The following is a 20,823-nucleotide window of genomic DNA, read 5'->3' as shown; positions in this document are numbered from 1 at the left end:
GTCATGGTTTTAAGTATGCTACTCCAGCATAAACAACAAAGGTAAGGGTGAGTGCAGTTGCACTCAGAAAGGCTTAAATACTTACTAAAAAGTCTTTTTTTAATATATATATATATATATATATATATATATATATATATATATATATATATATATATATATATATATATTAATCTATTACATTAGTGAAAGATAAAGCAAACACAGCTGCAAAGGAAAAATGATAATCCTTTTTATAGAATTTACTATCGAGCTTCAATCTCAATGTATCAGTTTGCAATTCCAGTGCAACTAGCTCTTTTATCTTTATTTCTTGATTTTTCTTCTACATCTGTTAACATTTTTTAAAAAACTTGTTTCTATCTTCAGTGATAAGGAACTTGTTTCTGACAAAACAAGACTAGTTGTCATATCAAAACTGTGATAACTTACTAAATGGAACAGATATTCACAACTATTCGAGAACTGAATTCTTGCATTTGACAACAATCAAGCAATTTGTGCTCGGATTTATTCGACCATTTGCTTTAGCATTGTGCATGTGGCCTTAAACTAATGCAACCTAAACATAATTTATGAATGTAGTATTCAAATAGAAGGTCAGCTTAATAAATGTAAGTACCATAATCATGATGTCTGTTTCAAACAAGAAATATTTAATTTAAATAATATACTTATGACAGATTTTACCGGACCATCCAAACTTGCCGCTCCACGCAAATGCACGTGTTGCATATATGGTAGATCCGGCTCTGCATATCATATATATCTAGTCGAGAAATTATTTATATATGACATTTAGAAAAATACTATTAGGCAAATTAGTATCAGTTTTTACCTTTAGACAAGTTATTTGAATTTTATACTCTTCGTGACATTATTTTCGTACTTATTAAAGGCCTGCTTTCACGAAAAAACAACATTTCATTTCTACTTTTATTTCTTAGTTGATATTGATGAAAACTGCTGAAACCCGAATTGTTAATAGGTATGGCATTCATGTAAATTGTACAATATTTGTAGCGTATCAGTATCTAGCGTTTAATTTATGTTGCATTTTACGGTGCATATACCTATATGAAAATTTTTAATACTTAAATAGACGTAAGATGCATTAGAAATGACTGTTTGAAAAAAAACGAAATTTAGAAAAAAAAACGAGAGGCAATTTTTTTTTCTAAAAAAAACGTACATTTCTGAAAAAATACGAACGTTTTTTTTCTATTTACAACACTAATTGTAAAAGTGAAAAAAACAATAATTGGTAATCACTTTATGTGAACTTTACTTTCGTAGTTCGTAAAAATATATTGGTAGTAAGAGTAGCTATCAGGATGCTTTGGAAACACAAATGCTAATTTTGTTTCTATGGAAGTTCCTTATGACAAACGCTGTTAATACATTAAAAACAATTTTTTAACAAAATTACTTAGTATGAACAATATTTACATTAAATAAGTACTAAACATATATGTTTACAAATTATAATTTAAAATAAAGTAAAGTTTTAAGCTTTGGTCAGTGTCTCTTTTGTTAAACATATATGTTGAGAAACAGAATCCGCAAAATTTGTTTGAAAAATAAGGACTGAAGCTCCTTTTTTAATTCTTTCTTTTACTTAGGAATATACCGAGTAAGTACTTAGCTTTTTCTTTAAATGTATTCCGCGCTCTGCTTTACCTATATATTTATTTATTTCTATTTTAAAATAAAATAAATTTATATTTTACAACAGGATAGGAAACTATAAAGAGTTCGAAGAATTCTCTCTCTCTCTCTCTCTCTCTCTCTCTCTACACGTATAAGCTCTTTCGTTGAATATTTCATCAGATAAGGGTAGCAAAACGTAGAAAGAAAATAATTCCGCACGCTTCATAGGTCTTTTCTGACCTGTAAACTACTCTACTTTAACTTTTTTCTACTACTTCTCTCCTTCCTACTTAATGAGGCTTTTCTGCAGAAGATCCTCATATATACAGGGTGGGTACAAAGTCGCTTCCCCTAATATATGAAGAAATAAAAGAAGCTAGCTGACTTGACAATCTTTATTATACTTATAAATACTTTAAACTGTCTCGCACCATGTTAAATGCACAAGATACTTCTCTTCAGCACTGATTTGCAAATATCATGACACAACCGACGATTGGCATCCAATCTCCGGAATGATTGTTCGATTAGCAGTTTCAGGTAATCCAAATCCTGCGGTTGCTCGAAAACACTTAGTCTTTGACAATACCCCATATGGACAAGTCGCATGGAATGAGGTCGTATAAACGGGTTGGCCAATCTGTCGTACTACAACGTTAACTCCATTGGTCGAAATATTGATCCCAGAAATCCATCACAACAGCATTAAGTGAGGTAATGCTACATCATGCTACGTGAACTGTATGTTTTCGTAATGAGAGTTATTTTCAAGTTCTGGAATGATAACTTCCTGAGACATCTAAAGATATATGTCACTGGCAACAGTTCTTTTTAAAAAGAATGGTTTTATGACACCAGCACTCCAAATACCACTCTAAATAGTGACACCAAGGACGATTACTCTTCTGTTACGATTTCGTGTGGATTTATATCACTCTAATAAACATAATTGTGTTCATTTACGCGACCGCTATTTCTTATCTTTTTGATCTATATACATCAATATTGAAACTGGAAGTTATGGTGGCTTTTTGTCACTTTCTGTTTTAGTACAGAGTTAAGAATGGAGATTAAATGTATTCTTGAAACACTTAATCGATTGCAGAAAACTACTTCTCGCCATCTATTACCGTTTTAACTCTACAGTGATCAAGGTAAAAACCGGGATCGATTTATTTCTATCACTTCTAGTTTGAATATCACCTCCATTACCGTACTCAGTTCCTAACTTTTGGCCCTCTATGGCCTGGTCAAAATTAATGGTGATTCAAGTTGTTCTTGAGATTTTTTTTGTTTTTTGTTTTTTGTTTCCTGGATACATGGATAGAGTCAATATTGTAATATCCTTTATGTTGTGTTTACAAACACCCAACGTGTCTTCTATTTACAAACTTCAACCATGTCTGTCTTACTATGGATTACTATGAATGCAGACGACAGAGACAACAACGATACTGGTCATGTGATGAGTAAAGATTAACAGTGCCACCGCCTCATCTGGAGCACCTATATAACCGAGAGGCATCAATCTGCGATTGGTCATCCCTTCTTTAGCTTGCTCTGGAGCTCTAGGAGATACCTACCCTAAAGCCTCTAGCTTGCTTCGGAGCTCTATGACTCCTAACCTTCTCTCTGCTTGCTTGGAGCATTGGGGATTCTAAATTCAGTCTAGCTAGCTTGCATCGGAGCTATGTAACTACTAACCTCCTCTTTGCTTGCATGGAGCATTGGGGATTCTAAATTCAGTCTAGCTAGCTTGCTTCGAAGCTCTGTGACTCCTAACCTCCTCTTTGCTTGCATGGAGCATTGGGGATTCTAAATTCAGTCTAGCTAGCTTGCTTCGAAGCTCTGTGACTCCTAACCTCCTCTTTGCTTGCTTGGAGCATTGGGGATCCTAAATTCAGTCTAGGTAGCTTGCTTTGGACCTCTGTGACTCCTAACCTCCTCTTTACTTGCTTGGAGCATTGGGGATCCTAAATTCACTCTACCTAGCTTGCTTCGAAGCTCTGTGACTCCTAACCTCCTCTTTGCTTGCTTGGAGCATTGGGGAGCCTAAATCCAATCCACCTAGCTTGCTTCGGAGCTCTGTGGAGACCCTTCCTTAGGCTGCTCGGGCCTTGGGTCACTTCTCTTTATCTAATATAAAGAATTTATCTTATAGTAACATTTTATAATACACTGTTTATAGTGGATTTTGTAATAAAAGCCGGTAGTGGGAAAACGATTCCGGACTGTAATTTGCTCTACGTATGCTATACCTACACCTGCACAAGCAGAACATTACAACATATAAAGGAGTTTTGGACAAAACCAAATTCTTTAAATATAGAGTAAATGTTTTAGAAACAATCAGAGCTCAACTGGAGCGGTCAGGAAGAAAGTTTGTTTAAGTTGCTGAACTACATACGTAACCATCTTTGTTGTTAGTAGGTACAATAACATAAATGACTTTAAGGGTGTGCTGGGAAGGAAATTCTCGTTCGTTAGCGCTCGGGTCTTTTTGGGCGACTCGGATTATTTAAAAAATCGGGTTGTTGACACTCAAATTATCGGTACTTTAATGTAATTATTGGATCATTATACATATAACAGCACGCACAGATAAATTAATATTTCTTCATTATCTTGACCTCCTAATGTCAACGGGTAGGAACTTTTGATAAGAGTAATTATTGCTGCAATAAATAGAAAGATGAGAAATCATACAAACCCATTAAGTTATCCCATGACATTATAACATCTCTTCTATATCGGATCACAGAGATATCCCTGAAGAACACATGTAACATTGTGTGGTTTGTCAAGCTGACACCTTCTCTATAAACAAAGTACAGTAAAATAAATATTTAAGTTACAGCTGTACATGAAGTAGCCATAAGCATTATTTTTATTTATTTTTTTCTGCAAAATCGACAAAGATTTTGCAAAGCAACTATGACGAATGCTTATGTGAAATGTTACCAGATCAAATATAAGTGTTTTAATTGAACTTCTTAAAATTTTAATTTTATATTTATTAGGTAGCGGCAGCGATTAGTAGGGCATATGGAAAGTTAATGCCCGCTATTTCCCTCTTAATGTTACATCTTATCTACCAAGAAAAAGTAAAAAAAAAAAAAAAATTACATACTTTTCGTTAATTTATATGGAAAAAATACATAATTTAGCAATAATTACGGTATTGCTTAACATATATCTTTAAGATTTTTTTTTAAGAGTTCATGTTCAGTCACGACCATGCTTAGCTAGGATTCCTTGGTTACGGAACCGTCAGGTACCAACCCTACAGAAATATAAGCTAGTATGTTTGGAGACCCTAAATGTGAAACGAAACAATTGTTAAGCTAGTTGCATAAGCTAAAGCGTAATTGATGCAAGACAATATAGGGTGACCAAAAATGTAACGATTCATTTTTGAGTTAACTCACTTAAATGGATATGAAAAGTACAGAGTACAATTGAATACACCATAAGTTAAGTCATGTTAATTCAGCTAGTCATCGTCATTACCTCCTGCATGTCGAAGCAGTGTTGGCATCTCTCTACAGTAGATCGGAACACTCTCTGTAACATTACACGGGTTAGAATTTTCACCGTGCAATAATGTGTTCACACAGATGCTGCAAATCCCGAATCCTGACCTTGTACCTTATTCTTGATGTAACTCCATATAGAAAGTCCTAGAGTGTGAGATAAGGCGAGCGTGCTTATCAGAATCGTGACCATCTCCTCCCTATCCAACATCTGGGGAAGACCTAGTTCAGGTAATCACGCACAATTCGGAAAAAGTGGGGAGGGGTACCGTCATGTCAGAATATCATTACATCCAGAATGTTGTCAGAAAACAATTGTAACTACAGATATTGTTGAAGCATATCAAGATCCTTTGTGGAGGTGACTATTTCTTCAGCAAACATGAATGGTACGCAAATACACTGTTGCGTTAACCCCAACCACAAATATTGCCTTGGGAGTGTATTGTCCCCATTTCATGACTGTGTGCGGCTGCTCATCAGCCCACAACCTGCTATTGTGGCGATTTGCGAGACCACAGTGTGGAATGTGGCCTCATCACTAAACAGTACGTGTCCCAACAAATGTTCATTGCTCACTACCTCAAGAAGATCGGTGTACATAGTTCTCAGGTTCCATGCGTGCCATATAGTTCTCATATTAAAGATGACGGTGCCTTGATGTTATAGGCTTATTATTATTATTATTATTATTATTATTATTATTATTATTATTATTATTATTATTATTATTATTATTATTATTATTATTATTATTATTATTATTATTATTATTTCAGTACGAAGTGTAAAGTTGCCACACAGTGGACTCTGGAATGCCGTGTTCTTGACTGAGACGACGTGTCGACACTTTAGGACTCTGCTCGATCTCCTGCCGTATCATCTCCACGTAGAATTTTTAAATTATTTTTTAAATCAATGTTACTTCGTTACTTTTATAATCAACAATTACTATTAATCAACAGTTACAATAATTATTTATTTCCTTTTAACGAACTATTGAATACAATTAGGGATACTATAACTTTATTATTTAGGAATACTTCATTAAAAGTAATAGAACAATTTATTTACAAATACTTTCAATCATTTACTTTTTATGGATATAAACGTATGGCTGATATATATATATATAATGTAACAGAATGCTAACCAAAGTAGAACGAATCGCCATTGTTTCTGCTCGTCTGCGTTGAATGACGTATATACAAAGACGCGACTTCAGCCGTAGATTCCGAAGATCTGGGCCCAACAGGTTGGCTCTCAAGAACCTTGTCAATAAATTTCAGCGTATTGGTAGTGTTTCAGGCAAGGAACATCTTGGAAGAATGCTCATAACACCAAATACTTTGCAAAATTTAGAGAAAGCTATCACACGTTAACCAACCGCATCTACCAGAAGACTTAGCAGGGAGCTTAGTATTTCCGAAAGCACTGTGTGAGAATCCCTCCATTACAAATTGCACAAACGTGCAAATCATGTTCAGTTGTGCTCAAGTTTGAAGCAGAGGATTATGTAGTTGGATAAACCATGTCTTATGATCTTCTATAGACTATGGAATATGACAATTCGATGCAGCACATCTTGTTCAGTGATGAGCCAACATTTCGCAGCTCTGAGCGTGTGAATAGACATAAGGAAAACACCAAATGGCCGGCGTAGCCTTCGTTTGCAATACTACCAATATGCTAAAATTTATTGACAATATTCTTCATAGCTAATCTGATGGAGCTGGGTTTTCGAAATTTCTGGACAAAGTCATTCCACCCAAACAGACAAAAAATAAGAATCGTTCTTCTTTGCGTAGCATTCTGTCATATTACCTGCAACAACAAAAATATTCCATCAATATTTCACAGTAATCTTTGGTGATTTGAGAATCACTCTGTAATTGAACCAATCTTATATATTATAACACATAAATAATATTTTAGATATTACATACCTATGAGCAAATTTTCCTGCATGCTTACAAACAATTTGTGACAAATTCTTAACTTACAAATATCTTAATCTTGCACAGGTGACATTGGACTAAGTGCCTGTAGCCAACTTATATATGAGCAAATAAAAAAGAAGCCAAGATGTTGTAGGAAGTTTCTACATTTGAAAGTTTGAAAAATAAATGCTTAAGTTCTCTGGTTCTTGTATAAACCCAAAGGATAATTTTACATTTCTTTCCTTTTCGGACTAAAGGCTGACTATTGATCTAAATTAACGAGAAATTAATTAACGTTTTTAGTGGATTATTAGTTGTGTATTATTTCAAATGTTAGCTTTCTCGTATTTAAGCTCTACAACAAATGTAAATAATAAAATTTAAGGGTCTTCACTACAGCGAAATTAAACTACCGCTAATTTTAGAGTTTTTCTAAAATATCTTCAAAACAAATAAATATATTCGAGAAGCACAAACGTAGTGAACTAGACAATATGATTTTGCATGTGATACCTTTACCACAATTCACTTATCTGCTTTTGGTATGCCGCTATTTACAGAACTCGCAAAAAAGTGCTAAATCTATCTACAGTTGCAAATCGAAAGCAGATAGATGAGTTGTGATAACGGTATCACATGCAAAATCGCATTGTCTAGTGCACTACGTTTCTGGTTTTCGAATATTTTTATTTGTTCTGAAGATATTACAGAAAAACTCTAAAATTGGTAGTAGTTTAATTTCGCTGTAGTGAAGACCCTTAACAACTAAATAGATAATTACTTACAGAATCTTTGCCCTATCAAAAGGACTAAGTTTAAGATCATTTACATCGATGTCCACAGAATAGGACTGCATTGAGCATTGGGGGTAGCAATTGCACTCCATTCCTCCGTTATCATCCTGATTTCCTTCGTCTTGCAAACTCGAGAAATGGCGGAAATCAACTAAAATGTATATGAACAATGTAAGGATAGCTAAAACTCTGAACACTATGACGCATATATTAATTTTCGTTTTCTATTACAGAACACTGATATTCCACGTATATACACGCAGAATATTATTAGTAGATCTAGACTGATTGATAGGCACTTAAATGACACTAAATATAACTAATTATTTATAATTGACGCTCCTAATGCTAACTTAAAGTAAAATTTAAGTAGCAATACTATACATCAGATTCTTTACTCTATAAGAAGTCAGTGTTTTAAAGCGGAAAAATAATACTTAAGAGCCTGACATACTAAAAATAATACAAAATTTACCATTTTTCTTTCGAAAAACTTGTTTGTTGGGATAATCGAACTGTACATGTTTATTTGCCAAAAAGAAGTACTGTACAGTAAATTTATTCATAAAAAGAAGTGTGCTGATTGTTGAAACACAGCGACTGGCGGCTTGGCCGGTCAGCAGCACCTTATGAAGGCCCCATTAGAAGCAATGTTCCGCCAGCGGTGGCTCAGTGCGGCGACTACTGTGGGAAACTTGGTTTGGGAGTGAGGGGGATGATGGACGGTAGGGTGGGAGAGTAACAGGTGCGAGCGAGTACATAGTTCGGTTAAGCGGTCGTTCGATTGACCGACGTTCGGATAATCGACGCTCTACTGTAATGTTATCCTACAATAGAAAATATGAACCTGAAGAATTTTCAGTGTTGCCAGAATAACTTTGCCCCCAAAATTTAAGTTAAGTTAAGCGACTAGAGAAATGAACTCAACTGCATTTGATTACGTACCATATTATCTTGAAATTCTGTAACTACTATTAAAATAATAGTTGTATTTAGTTTGTAATAAACAAAATAGTTTTAACATACAGTTATTAAAATTAAATACTAATATTATATAAAAAGTAGTTCACAGTATACTAAAAAAAATCATATGCAGTTGAGTTCGTTCCTTTAATCGCTGCCTTAACTTAGATTTTTAGGGAAATGTCATTTTGGCAACACTGTAATTTCTGTGGATGGCAACACTGAAAATTCTTCAGGTTCATAATTTTTATTGCAGAATAACCTATAATTGTGGTGAGTTGTATTTCATTATATCCTTTCACTTATGAAAAGAAAGCAAAAGAAAAATGATAAATTTTGTATTTTTTAGTATGTCAGACTCTTAACTTACGCAAATGAATGTGCTTGTAATGAAACTATACTCATGTCTTGTACAGATGGTACCCCTAAATCTAATCCTAATTCTCCATCTATTTCTGTTCTAGTTTACTATAGATTATTCTTTATCAGAAAGGAGAACTCTCTAGGTACATCGAGTAAATAGACCCGAACATGCCTTCGGACAGGCCACTCAAACAAGACAGTGTTGTGAATGGAACTTGTATAATGTCAATGGCGATAAAAGAAGTTTTTAATAGGTCCGAAAGTGTAGTCGAAGAGGCAAAGGTTATGGATAGTTATTAGGGTGTTTGCTTATAGTGTAATGTCCCGCACATGGCTCTGTTTACAACCAACCAACACATGTTTGTATTTATAAACTACACCACGTCCTACTACAAACTACTACAGTGGCAGACGACAGGAATCAGCAACACCACTAGTCATGTAACGAAGAAGGACCATAGGCGCCACCGCCACACTCGAGGAGCTATAAAACCAGGAGCACCTCCATAACTTGCATCAGTTTCTGACTGGTTAAATCCAGTCTCTTAACTTGCCCTTAGCTTATCTGGAGCTTTGAGGGGAACTTTACCAAAAGCCTTTAGCTTGCCTGGAGCTCTGAGAGGAACCTAACCAAAAGCCTCGAAGCTATAGGCCACCCATCCTGCCCACTTAGTTTTCTCGGAACTCTGTGGTCAGCCACCCAGTTTACCTTGAGCTTTGTGGCTTTCTAAGCTGTGTCTGTTTGCTCGGAGCTTTGAAGATCGTAAATCCACTCCACTTAGTTCATTCAGATCTCAGTGAAGATCCTTCTCTAGGCTGCTCGGGCCTTGATGTACCATATTTTACCCAAGTGTTAGAGGATTGTACATCATAGTGATTTTTGTAACATACTTTTTATAGAAAAGAGAATTTTGTAATAAAACTTGATAATGGGAGAAAATGATTCCAGTGTATAATTTCTTCTACCTAAGCAGACCTTTACAATACAAAATGGTTGCGATGTAGACTGGAGATAGGTTTAAGTATATCATGTGATTAGAGAATGTATACACACAGAAATGACATTTAAATATAATTATCCTGTATCGTCTTAGCGTAGAGGATGAACTGTGACAGAGTAGTAGTTAATTTACAGTATGTTTGATCCTGTATCGCCTTGGTGTGGTGAAGTAAACCTTTATAATGATGTTCTTGTATAGCAATAGCATAGTGGCAACAAATATAATTAAAAGTCAATAAAAGCAATTAATCTAGGAACAGATTTATTAATTCTAGGCCAATGTAATTTTTAAGGCTAGGACTAGCTCAGGAGAGTAATGCTCCTGAAAGTAGGAACGAAAAACACAGTTCTGATTGGTTGGCGTTATCCATTTCTTGCTACATTGGATTCAAATAGCAGAAATCAAACAGTTGATGCTGTCGGTCTTCGTGGCCAAGTGAGCTAGCGCTATGTGCAAGCAACGTAAATCTCTTTTGGCGTGAGTTCAAACCCGGCCCAAGGATTTTTTTTTACATTTTTATAACACTTTTTAAATTAAAATAAGATGAAAATAATACTTAAAAAAGTTATTTACTTACTTTTGTGCAGATAAGTAATAGTAGTAGCACGAACTGGTTAGAAACCCCGCAGGCTCGTTTTGTTCTCCTTGTATTCCATTATATAAATTTTGTGACAACTTCAAACAGCTGGCTAGGATAGCGCGTAAAACAGCTGGTTAGAATAGCGCGCGAATAAAGCATTACTTGAGGGAGCATTACTCTCCCGAACGGGTCGTTTAAGGCTTAAGGTATTAGTACAAGTATTCTATTGCATCCATATCTACGTAGCCTAGTGAAAACTTATTTATACACTTCCATCGTACAAGATATGAGGTGGAGGTTGTACATGACTTTTGGAAGGTTTTAGAGGACCGTTCTTGACTAATATCTTGAATAAAAGAGTACAATCGCCCCCCAGAAGAGAAAACTTTCTTATTTTATATATAAATAAAACAGAGTTTGGAACTCTTAAAAGTAGCTCTAAGTAGCAGTATTACAACCCACCGCTCTCCAGAAGTCCGTCTTGGATCCGCCCTGTAATAATCTAAAATACAGTAGTAAACACAATAAATTATTTCGAAATAATATCACCAAAAATTTATACAAGAAAGAATGCGAATAATGAATAATGCCACATTATTAAAATTGTTTGGACTCTACAATGTCGGAAGTGTTAAATTGCTTTTATGCACAATTGATACTGGGAAACAGGTTGAGGTCTTGATCATGATGGTGAAGTTTCTTCATTATCACTTGAAGATGCTCATGTAGATTTGTTCTCGGGATAGCTATTAAAAGTAAGGTATCTAGACACTTTGGTTCATACTTCAAGATCTGTCTGACTGTTTAAAAAGATTATACTGGTTAAAATTTAAACCTGTGGAACAGCTCATAATTATTCACGAGATATACTAATATATAAGATTAGTTACTACTAGCAGAAATGTTTTTAGTGGTTAAAAGAGCAATACACAGTGGTGCTATTCAGCCGGTTCGGTAGAAACGGTTGTTAAAATATTTTGAGTTCGTAAAACCATTTGTTATATCCAATCACACCCACACCCACCCACCCACCCACACACACACACACACACACATATATATATATATATATATATATATATATATATATATATGTGTGTGTGTGTGTGTGTGAGAGAGAGAGAGAGAGAGAGAGAGAGAGAGAGAGAGAGAGAGAGAGCTAACCGAGAGTAAAAGAAAGAACCTAACAAATTTGTGAAAATACCTCTGTACTTTTCCCGCTCGCTTGTATTGTGAAAGCAAGCAACTTTGAATTGTTTCAATTTAATGGGCAGATTGAAATTTGAATATGAATTTCGGGATTGTGCCCGGAATATTAAGATTTGTAAGTGTAATGAATGTGATACGTATCTACGTGTGCTACCTAGCTGTTTTTTGAATTACTCCGATATCATCATTAGTTCCGGAGATAGACTATACCCCTTCAAAGAATGTGTACGAAATAGAGTGATCTTTTCATCGATATCTCGAACGAATCATTCTTCAAAATAAGGCCCTTTTCTGGTGGGATACATGGTGCCGGGTGATGTAAGTAAAAATTTTATCATGATAATTTCAAAGTTTGTTTTTCATTGTTTTCAGGAATTGCATAATGTAGACAGATCCTTAACCACCTTTTGATGCACTAAAACATCAGCAGGGTTGCGAATTCAGAGTGTTAATTTATGAAACCTATGATTTCCCTAGTTCTTCCTTACAGAGTCCTCATCCGATTAGTTATCGGTGGAAATCAAAAAATCTTTTTTCTGCCCCATAGTTTCCATGCTACTCCAATTAAACAAACTGGAGACAGAACATCCATACGTATGAGTTATGAGTCAATTTACATGTTTTGCAAAAAAAAAAAAAAAATTTACACCTTTGGTTACATCTGACAACACTATATGATTCCTAGTGTACTTCAATCGTTGCTTCCTAGTTTAGAAATATATGCATGAACAAGGCTTCATTTTGGTATAACCATTATTTGTGTATCACTTCAGGTTCAAAAGTTCTACTATTCCAATCTCCGGGTTGCGTTGTATATTGGACACCCTGTATATATATATATATATATATAAATTACCGGTTGTTAAAAAATTAGAATAGCACCACTGGCAATATATTAAAAGAAAATTGGCAATACTTACAATCATGTTTGACAAGACAGGGAACATCATCCAAAGTACAAACACCATCTCTAGCTATAAAAAAAAAGTATAAAATAGAAAACATGTTAATTATAATCTTATAAGGGTCTACAGATTACAAAGATCGACTTTTAACAAGGTTAAAAATTATGTGGTATGTAACAAACTACCTAGGTATTGTCTACTATTATATCTTTCGGCTCTTTATTTCTATCACATGGTTTCACTGACTGAAAATTTCTTTCCGAAAATATCTGATTAGTGAAGTACAAGCGTGTTAACACCAATCATTACTAATTCGATCCTGAGGCACAGTTACCGTACGTCGCATTTTGACCGGGACACTCCCGGTTTGAAGACTTGTTCTGGTATCTCGGTGTTTACATTTTATCCCTATTTTGAGTCTTGATAATCTTCCCCTTTTATGTGTGCCCTATCCATAGGCGTCGAAGGGATCCGAGTCCCTTCTCAAGCTTACTTGGGCCTACGTATCTGTATTAAAAATCCTCATTAATGTTGTGTTAGATTATACCTGACAAACATGAATAGGTTCTAAAAAATGTTATACATTAAGGGGCTTCACTACAGCGAAATTAAACTACATCTAATTTTAAAGTTTTTCTGTAATATCTTCAAATACTTTTACCACAATTCACCTATCTGCTTTTGGTGTGCCGTTATTTACAGAACCCGCAAAATATGCTAAATCTATCTACAGTTGCAAATCGAAAGCAGACAGATGAGTTGTGATAACTGTATCACATTCAAAATCGTATTGTCTAGTTCACTACGTTTCTACTTTTCGAATATTTTTATTTATTTTAAAGATATTAAAGAAAAACTCTAAAATTACCGGTAGTTTAATTTTGCTGTAGTGAAGACCCTTAATTAGCGCCATTGATCCTATCTTTATTGTAGTATACTAAAATATCATTGTATATTTTTATATTAAATTTTTCTTTTATATTGATATCCTGAGCATGTATGTGAAAGTTGTTTCTTGTATTCATTATAGCCATCTCACAACCAATTCCTTTAATTACCTTAAATTTGACCCACCTCAGTCATTGGGCGTTTTCGACGAAAGTCACAGTTAAATTTCTCCTGTGTTGAGGTTCTGAACATGTATACCAAGATTTATTCCGGGAAGGTTTATTCTCGGAACACCTTTACATTTTACAGTGAATGATTCTTGAGAAGCCATATTGGTCCTCGTGTATGAAGAATATCGAAGCATTATAACCAAGGATTTTACAATATAGAGGTTGTGCCCATAGCTATATTTACTGCAGTTTTTCACCGAAGCCGAGAAACAAACAAACATCGCTATACCTGATTGGCTCTACTCTTTTCTGCCATTAATATTGGCATAAAACATTACTTTCATTGTATATGAACATGTGGTGTTTCTTGTATTTGAATGTTATCTAAAATCTTGCTTTAATGTTCAAAACGGATATGTGTTTAGTTTACATGTGTATAAATAAAAGAAAGAAGAAATTACCAGGAATAACCTCTCACACACGCTGTAGTAGTATTAACATTACTTCCATATTAGCTGCCCTTTCTTATACTGTATTATTGTTCAAGGGTTTTGTTAGTAATGATTTTTTAAAAAATGGAATTATAATTTTAATTATAAGTGGCTCTTCATAGGTGCTTACAGAGGTACTGAAGACAACTCCAAATACTGGTTCAAGGGATGTTCATCACACATGGTAGCAGAATATTTCATGGTTCATCATCTTAAAAATCACTTCTCATCTTCTATTTATTTATATATATAGATATAGATATATATTGTAAACATAATCGTGACAAAAATAGAGTTCAAAGCAAGGATGTTATAAAATAGAGGATCTGCCCATACGTATCTTCATCATATGAGCTCAATGAAGCCAAAAAAACAACCGAGCATCGTCTGAGCCGGAACGTCTGATTGGCTACTCACGTTTCCGCCATGATTGTTGGCTCGAAACATTGTGATCTTAGTGGCTCGGAGTGGGCAGAGTAAGTGTGGCCAAGCTGTGACGTATGGCTTCACGATTTTGTTGTATGGGCAGATCCTCTATTTTAGAACATCCTTGGTTTCAAGTATGCAAATTGTGAAGGTGAGAATGTAAGAGCACACCATTATACTACTTCTTCTTCCACTGACATTAACTTGCACCATATAATACAATGTATTGACAAGATTTCCTCTATCTTCCAATCTCAGTTGAAACAATAGCATAAAATATGTTTCAAAAACATTCATTAACATGCATGTCTAAGCCTATATTGCATGATACGAATTGTAGTATCAACTATTTATTTATCTAGTGGAGGATGTGGTAGATCGTTCACTTCAGGCACGTGGTGACCCTTCGTACAGGGAAACAAAAAATAATGTATGTTTCCGGAAATAGAGATCGCGTTGTCTTTCCCCAAATATTTTCGTATGGTACACACAAAAATCAATTCGGAATATAATTGATACTAACCAAAATAAAGTAGAACTATTTCAAATTGGTATATTTAAGAAGCGTTACCCTTTTTTGTGTGTCCCTTGATTTCAATTTGCTTAAATGTTTGCAAAAACAAAACTGCTTTGCTCACACAAAGTTACATTATGTGTAAGCGCCAACATCCTTCTTCTAATGCGTCATATTTGCTTAACTTCCAAGAAACAGTATGCAATATATTGCAATTTTTAACTTTAAATCATGGGCGTCTCTGACGACGGGGACAAGAGGGACGCATCCCCTCAATATTTTGAAGTACATAATATTCAATATTTAATTTATTTACTAACGACAGAATAACATATAAATAATAATTATTATTTATTTGGAATATATTACTCAAGCTGTGAAACGATTATATCCGAGTTCTTGATATACCTCAGCAGGTCCGTGAAGATAAGCACAAAGGTAACAAATGGAATCGAAGATAATAAATGGGTTGGGCTAGGAGCGCTATTTAAATCATTTTCTTCGATATCTCCCCCAATTTTTACATGCCAGAGACGCAAATGCTTTAAATTATGAGATATTGTTTATAAGACTAGCCTAGAAAGATGGCGGAGTGGGCATAGCGATACTGGAAGATAAGGCTATATGAGTTTGCTGTAGAAATGTAACATCTATATTTTATAGCACCATTGATTCTAACACAGAGTAAAATTATTTCAGCAGACCAAGATGGCGGAAGGCGTACAAATGTAATATCTATGCATCAAATTGTAGGGCTTTACTTCGATATCACTACAGAGATAAATATGGCCATTTCGTTTTATATTGAGGCAATTCTTGGTGAAACTGTACGATCTTAGACAAAAGTGAAAGTTTAGTGCACTGAAACAAAGCATTTTCAGTGTAGTAACAGACTAGGGAGATCATTCCGTAACGGATTGCGTCAAAACAACGCAAAATTTGCGTGTTAATTTGCGACAATACGAATAGCAGTTATAATTGATTTGTACACGTTCTGCTTTACGTTAAACCCCGAAATATTTGCAAAGTACGGTATGTAATAAATATCTAGTGCTACTGTTCAATTAATTTCTTAAAAAATCAACTGTTATAATTGAATATGATGATTTTCTTTGAAAAATTTCGGCTAGAGACGATACGACATTACAAACCTTAAGTTCACTGAAAGACATAACTCACCATTATCACTTGCATAATAAAATGGCGTACAATTGCATAACTTCTTGAATTCATTGATTTTGCATTCAGTAATACAGATTGCATAGCTATATTTTGCAGTGTTTCTAAGTTTCATTTCGTCCTCAAACCAACATTTCCTTTGGCGTAGATTTAATCCTCGAACGTTTTCAGAACTGTAGGTTGTACAAGGGATAACCGCCAAAAACACTTCTTTCTTAGATGGAATTATTTTCTCTACTGCTAATGTATCCGGAAAGTCAAAAGGATCATGAATCATCACCTGTAAGAAAGCATAACTTCTTAATGACGTATCTTTCACTAAAAAGAACTAAACATATCTGTATATTTATATAACATTATAGGCAAATACGTACAATTTATTTTGATCTATTGGGTAATATGTTTTATTATTGACTGTCTCATGCCTCTGTGCCACAGCATAAGATTCGCACTCTGTTATCGGTAACATCCAATAAACTAGGCCATGTATTACAGCGAAGAAGATGAAAGTCCGATTACCTTATCGCTTTTAACTAGCGTAAGTTTGTAGCGCTAGTTTGAAGTATAAGTTTAAAAAAAATATATACAGCGAAACCATCCTTAACGGACCTCTCAATAGCAGACACCTCCATAATATACCTATGGACAAACTTTTCTGTACCGGAGAAGTTATATTATGGGAGGGAACCCTCCCTTGTACAGATACTCTCAGATATGGACATGGACAGTCTTCATTTATCCACAACGTTTCAGTAACCTCTTCATAACGGACAGGAATTATTCCCAGCTCATAAGTACTTAGCATAGAAGCACTTTCTACAATCTGAAAATGCAAAATCTTCAATTGATCCAGCAACAGAAGCAAATTCGTATCATAAACTTCCACAGACTTACATATGACAGACAACTGTTGCAGACTTTTAGTTAACAAATGCATTAAGCGCCATGAGTCAGTGATGCTAGCTGGACCTCAAGTTAAAATTTCCCTCAGGAATGCTCAAAAATTCCCTTTTTAAAATAAAATTTATCTAATTTTGGTTTACTATATATATACTACTATAATCATTGTTTAAGAGAGCATTATTGCGTGTCTGTGGATTATTATAATGTGCTTTTATCTCCACAATATGTTTGTGCTTTAGATCTTCTGTTATTACTTTAATGTTATCTTATACAATGATACCATCAAACCAGGTCGCGGAAGGCTTGTGTAATATATATATATATAAAACTTTGTGTGTGGGACTTAAACTTTACCACCGTCTTTCGTCATAATGCCCCAGTTCGTAGCATAAACTAGCATCACTGCCAAGAGTTTCGGCATTCGAGAAACTGTATTATGATTGGTTAGTTCTAGTTGTGTGTACAATCTCAGTTTTTAGTAACAATGTTACTTATTCTCATTGGGTCGCTTTAAATGCAATCTGTAAGTGAATTAACGGACATTTATAAAAGCATGACTGAAGAAAAATTATTACACAAGCATTTCGCAGTACACACCCGTATAAACACGTTACTCGATGATACTTTTGTTTCTTTGCAAAGAGAGATGTTTTCCCAGTATTTAGAACACTGAGTACGGTGTTTCGATATTAACCTATATTTACAGCTAATGCATTTATTACATATTGCATATTATTACCACATGAGCTATAAGTAACTTAATATTGTGTAAACTCCCTTCTTTCCATTGAAGGACAAATATTCCTTCCCCATCGATGACCGTTGTTTAGAGGTTTCACTGTATATATATATATATATATATATATATATATATATATATATATATATATATATATATATATATATATATATATAGATAGATAGATAGATAGATAGATAGATATAGATATATAGATATATAGATATAGATATATAGATATATAATAGTGTGACTCAATTCTTCCCAACTGAAATCATAAGACACTGCGGTGAAGAATGGCACAGGAGACAAAATGAAAATGGAGCCTTTGATATTACTAATTGTTTCCCACTTCAAAAGTTGTAATTATTTTGGTAAGTTTAAGAGGTCACATGATACTAAGGTAAGTTTAAGAGGTATTTGGCCAGTGGCGTATTTAGGGGGCTTCCGGGCTTAAGCCTCCCTGAAATTTAATTAAACTATTTTAATTAATTAATTTAACTATTTTAAAGTAAATGAAATATCTTGCAGAATTTTCACATTTCCAAGAATAAAGTTAATATAGCACCTCCCGAAACAAAATCATAAATACTCCACTGTATTTGGTATACTCCAAGGATCAAATATTGATCCATTACTATTTCTAATAGCTATTAAGAGTTTCTCAGCTATTCAAATCAATAAGATAAATATTAATATTCTCAGACCTATTTGTGCTCGGTCTCAAACATCTTATATTCAGTTTGAACTTCACAGTTGAGTTAATTGCATATTATCATTGAAAACCTTTGTAATAGCTCAATTATAGATGAAAACAAATTTAAAAAAGAAGACTGATAATTGTCGGTCATAAACTTACCTTAAATCCGTCAAACGAAAACAATGTTGCAAAGTATTCCTCTACTTGAGGATCCAAAAGGGCTGTAAATCCGATGTGAATGCCTGATCCACTGAGACGGTAAGGCTTTTGATTACCATCATTGTAATTGCTGAAATAACAAAAGAAAGGTCATATGTTATTAGGTTGATGCGGATGAAATGTACGCTTCAAATGAGTCATTTCCAAAGGCTAATACAACGAAAACTACAATAACTGGTTAATCAAAATAGCCGTCGTCTAAATCACATTTTGCCAACGCTCGGCCAACAATGGATTCCGTGGCAAAAGAAGTCCAGACCCTGCGATGCGAAGAAATCCTGAACGGAACGTTGCACCATCCGATCCCCAAGCAAGGTCTCCCCTTCCAAAATGTTATTGAGATGCTGGAAGTTGGTGGGATAGACGTCAGGAGAATACAATGGATGAGGAAAAGTTTCAAATTGAAACGTACGAAGACCCTGTAGCGTCCTTTGAGTGATGTTTGCGCGTGCGTTGTCGTGCAACTTGAGGGCACCATGTATTTGGAACATTTCTGGATGCTTGTGGGCAGTGGCGGCGATTGGACGTTGATCCGAATATTTGTATAATAATAATAGTTTTTCTGGTTGTTTCCTGTATGTTTGATGAAGGGTTGTATAATTAATAGTTCATCATTGAAATCGTTCAAATTTACTATTACTTTCGGTTTCAATACAGATCTCCACAAAGCAAAAACGCTAAGAGATATTGAAACAAAATTTATTGTAATTGATTCTGCCTGCCAGGAATAAATTCCGTCTCCTCCATTGACCCTCTTTTCAAACCAGAAGTTGTTCAATTTAACCATTTCTGTTTCAATATTTATCGCTATAGAACACAAACGGTAATAGATAGCGACAAATGATTTGCAATCGATACAGCGTCTCAAGATTATGTATATCATCACATTCTATCAAAACCGGAAGTGGTTGAATTTACTGGTACTTCTGGTTTTAATACTAATTCTCATACAGCAAAAAGTTGTAAGAGATATCGACAAGCCGATTTTTGCAATCGATTTAGCGTTCCAAGATTAAATTCTATATCCTCCCTTAATCCTCTGTTCATACTACACTGAGAAAAAAAATGTAGGTGGCATACTTAAAAACGTAGGTTACATTCGTAATTCCTGTAGTTTCTGGACTTAACGTACAACCGTATATAACCTCCTGCTGCAAACGTATAGCTGAAAAAGTATGTATTATACGTACTGTCTGCATAAGTGCAATGACGTCAGTCGTGTGACGTCATCTGTAGTAACAAGTATATACGGAAGTAATATCCAGCTTTGTGACGTCAGGATCGTATGTAGCATGTGGGTTAATAATGACGACACCCACTGACTATCAGGACAGAGCATAATTTCAAGAAGTATGCAATATACGTTCTGTACGTATGTTTCTTTCGTTCAACCTCAAGACAGCATCTATATTATACTTGTGCCCCGTACATACGACTAGATACAGTATACGTATTGTACGTATGTATTATACAGATTTTCCTTATGTCGCACACAGCTTGTCCCGATACAGCATACAGAATATCCGTATGCACCATACAGAGTGCACATTTGTAGTTTACACACTGTCTGCATGCAGCATATAGATTGTACGTATGTCGCGTACAGGTTGGTCATATGTAATGTATGGAGTGGATGTATGTAGCTAATAGGTTGTC

At 34.7% G+C, this 20,823-nt stretch overlaps 1 protein-coding gene across 1 annotated transcript in view; it reads right to left on the bottom strand.

Annotated features, from left to right (window-relative positions):
* The window catches only part of LOC145667468 (sodium channel protein Nach-like), an 88,511-nt gene that overhangs the window by 9,202 nt on the left and 58,486 nt on the right, over positions 1-20,823 (bottom strand). The window contains exons 5-9 of the mRNA XM_081734944.1: positions 19,108-19,237; positions 16,607-16,886; positions 12,954-13,007; positions 7,909-8,068; positions 4,361-4,467 (exon numbers count right to left, since the gene is read on the bottom strand). Coding sequence (XP_081591070.1) covers positions 4,361-4,467; positions 7,909-8,068; positions 12,954-13,007; positions 16,607-16,886; positions 19,108-19,237 — 731 coding nt within the window. The remainder of the gene's footprint in view (positions 1-4,360; positions 4,468-7,908; positions 8,069-12,953; positions 13,008-16,606; positions 16,887-19,107; positions 19,238-20,823) is intronic.

Source organism: Thermobia domestica, chromosome 13 (genome assembly GCF_964235325.1).
Source record: "Thermobia domestica chromosome 13, izTheDome1.hap1.1, whole genome shotgun sequence".
NCBI classification, from domain to species: Eukaryota; Metazoa; Arthropoda; class Insecta; order Zygentoma; family Lepismatidae; genus Thermobia; species Thermobia domestica.
The sequence above is the reverse complement of the archived record's forward strand: the minus strand, read 5'-3'. Positions and strand labels throughout refer to the sequence as shown.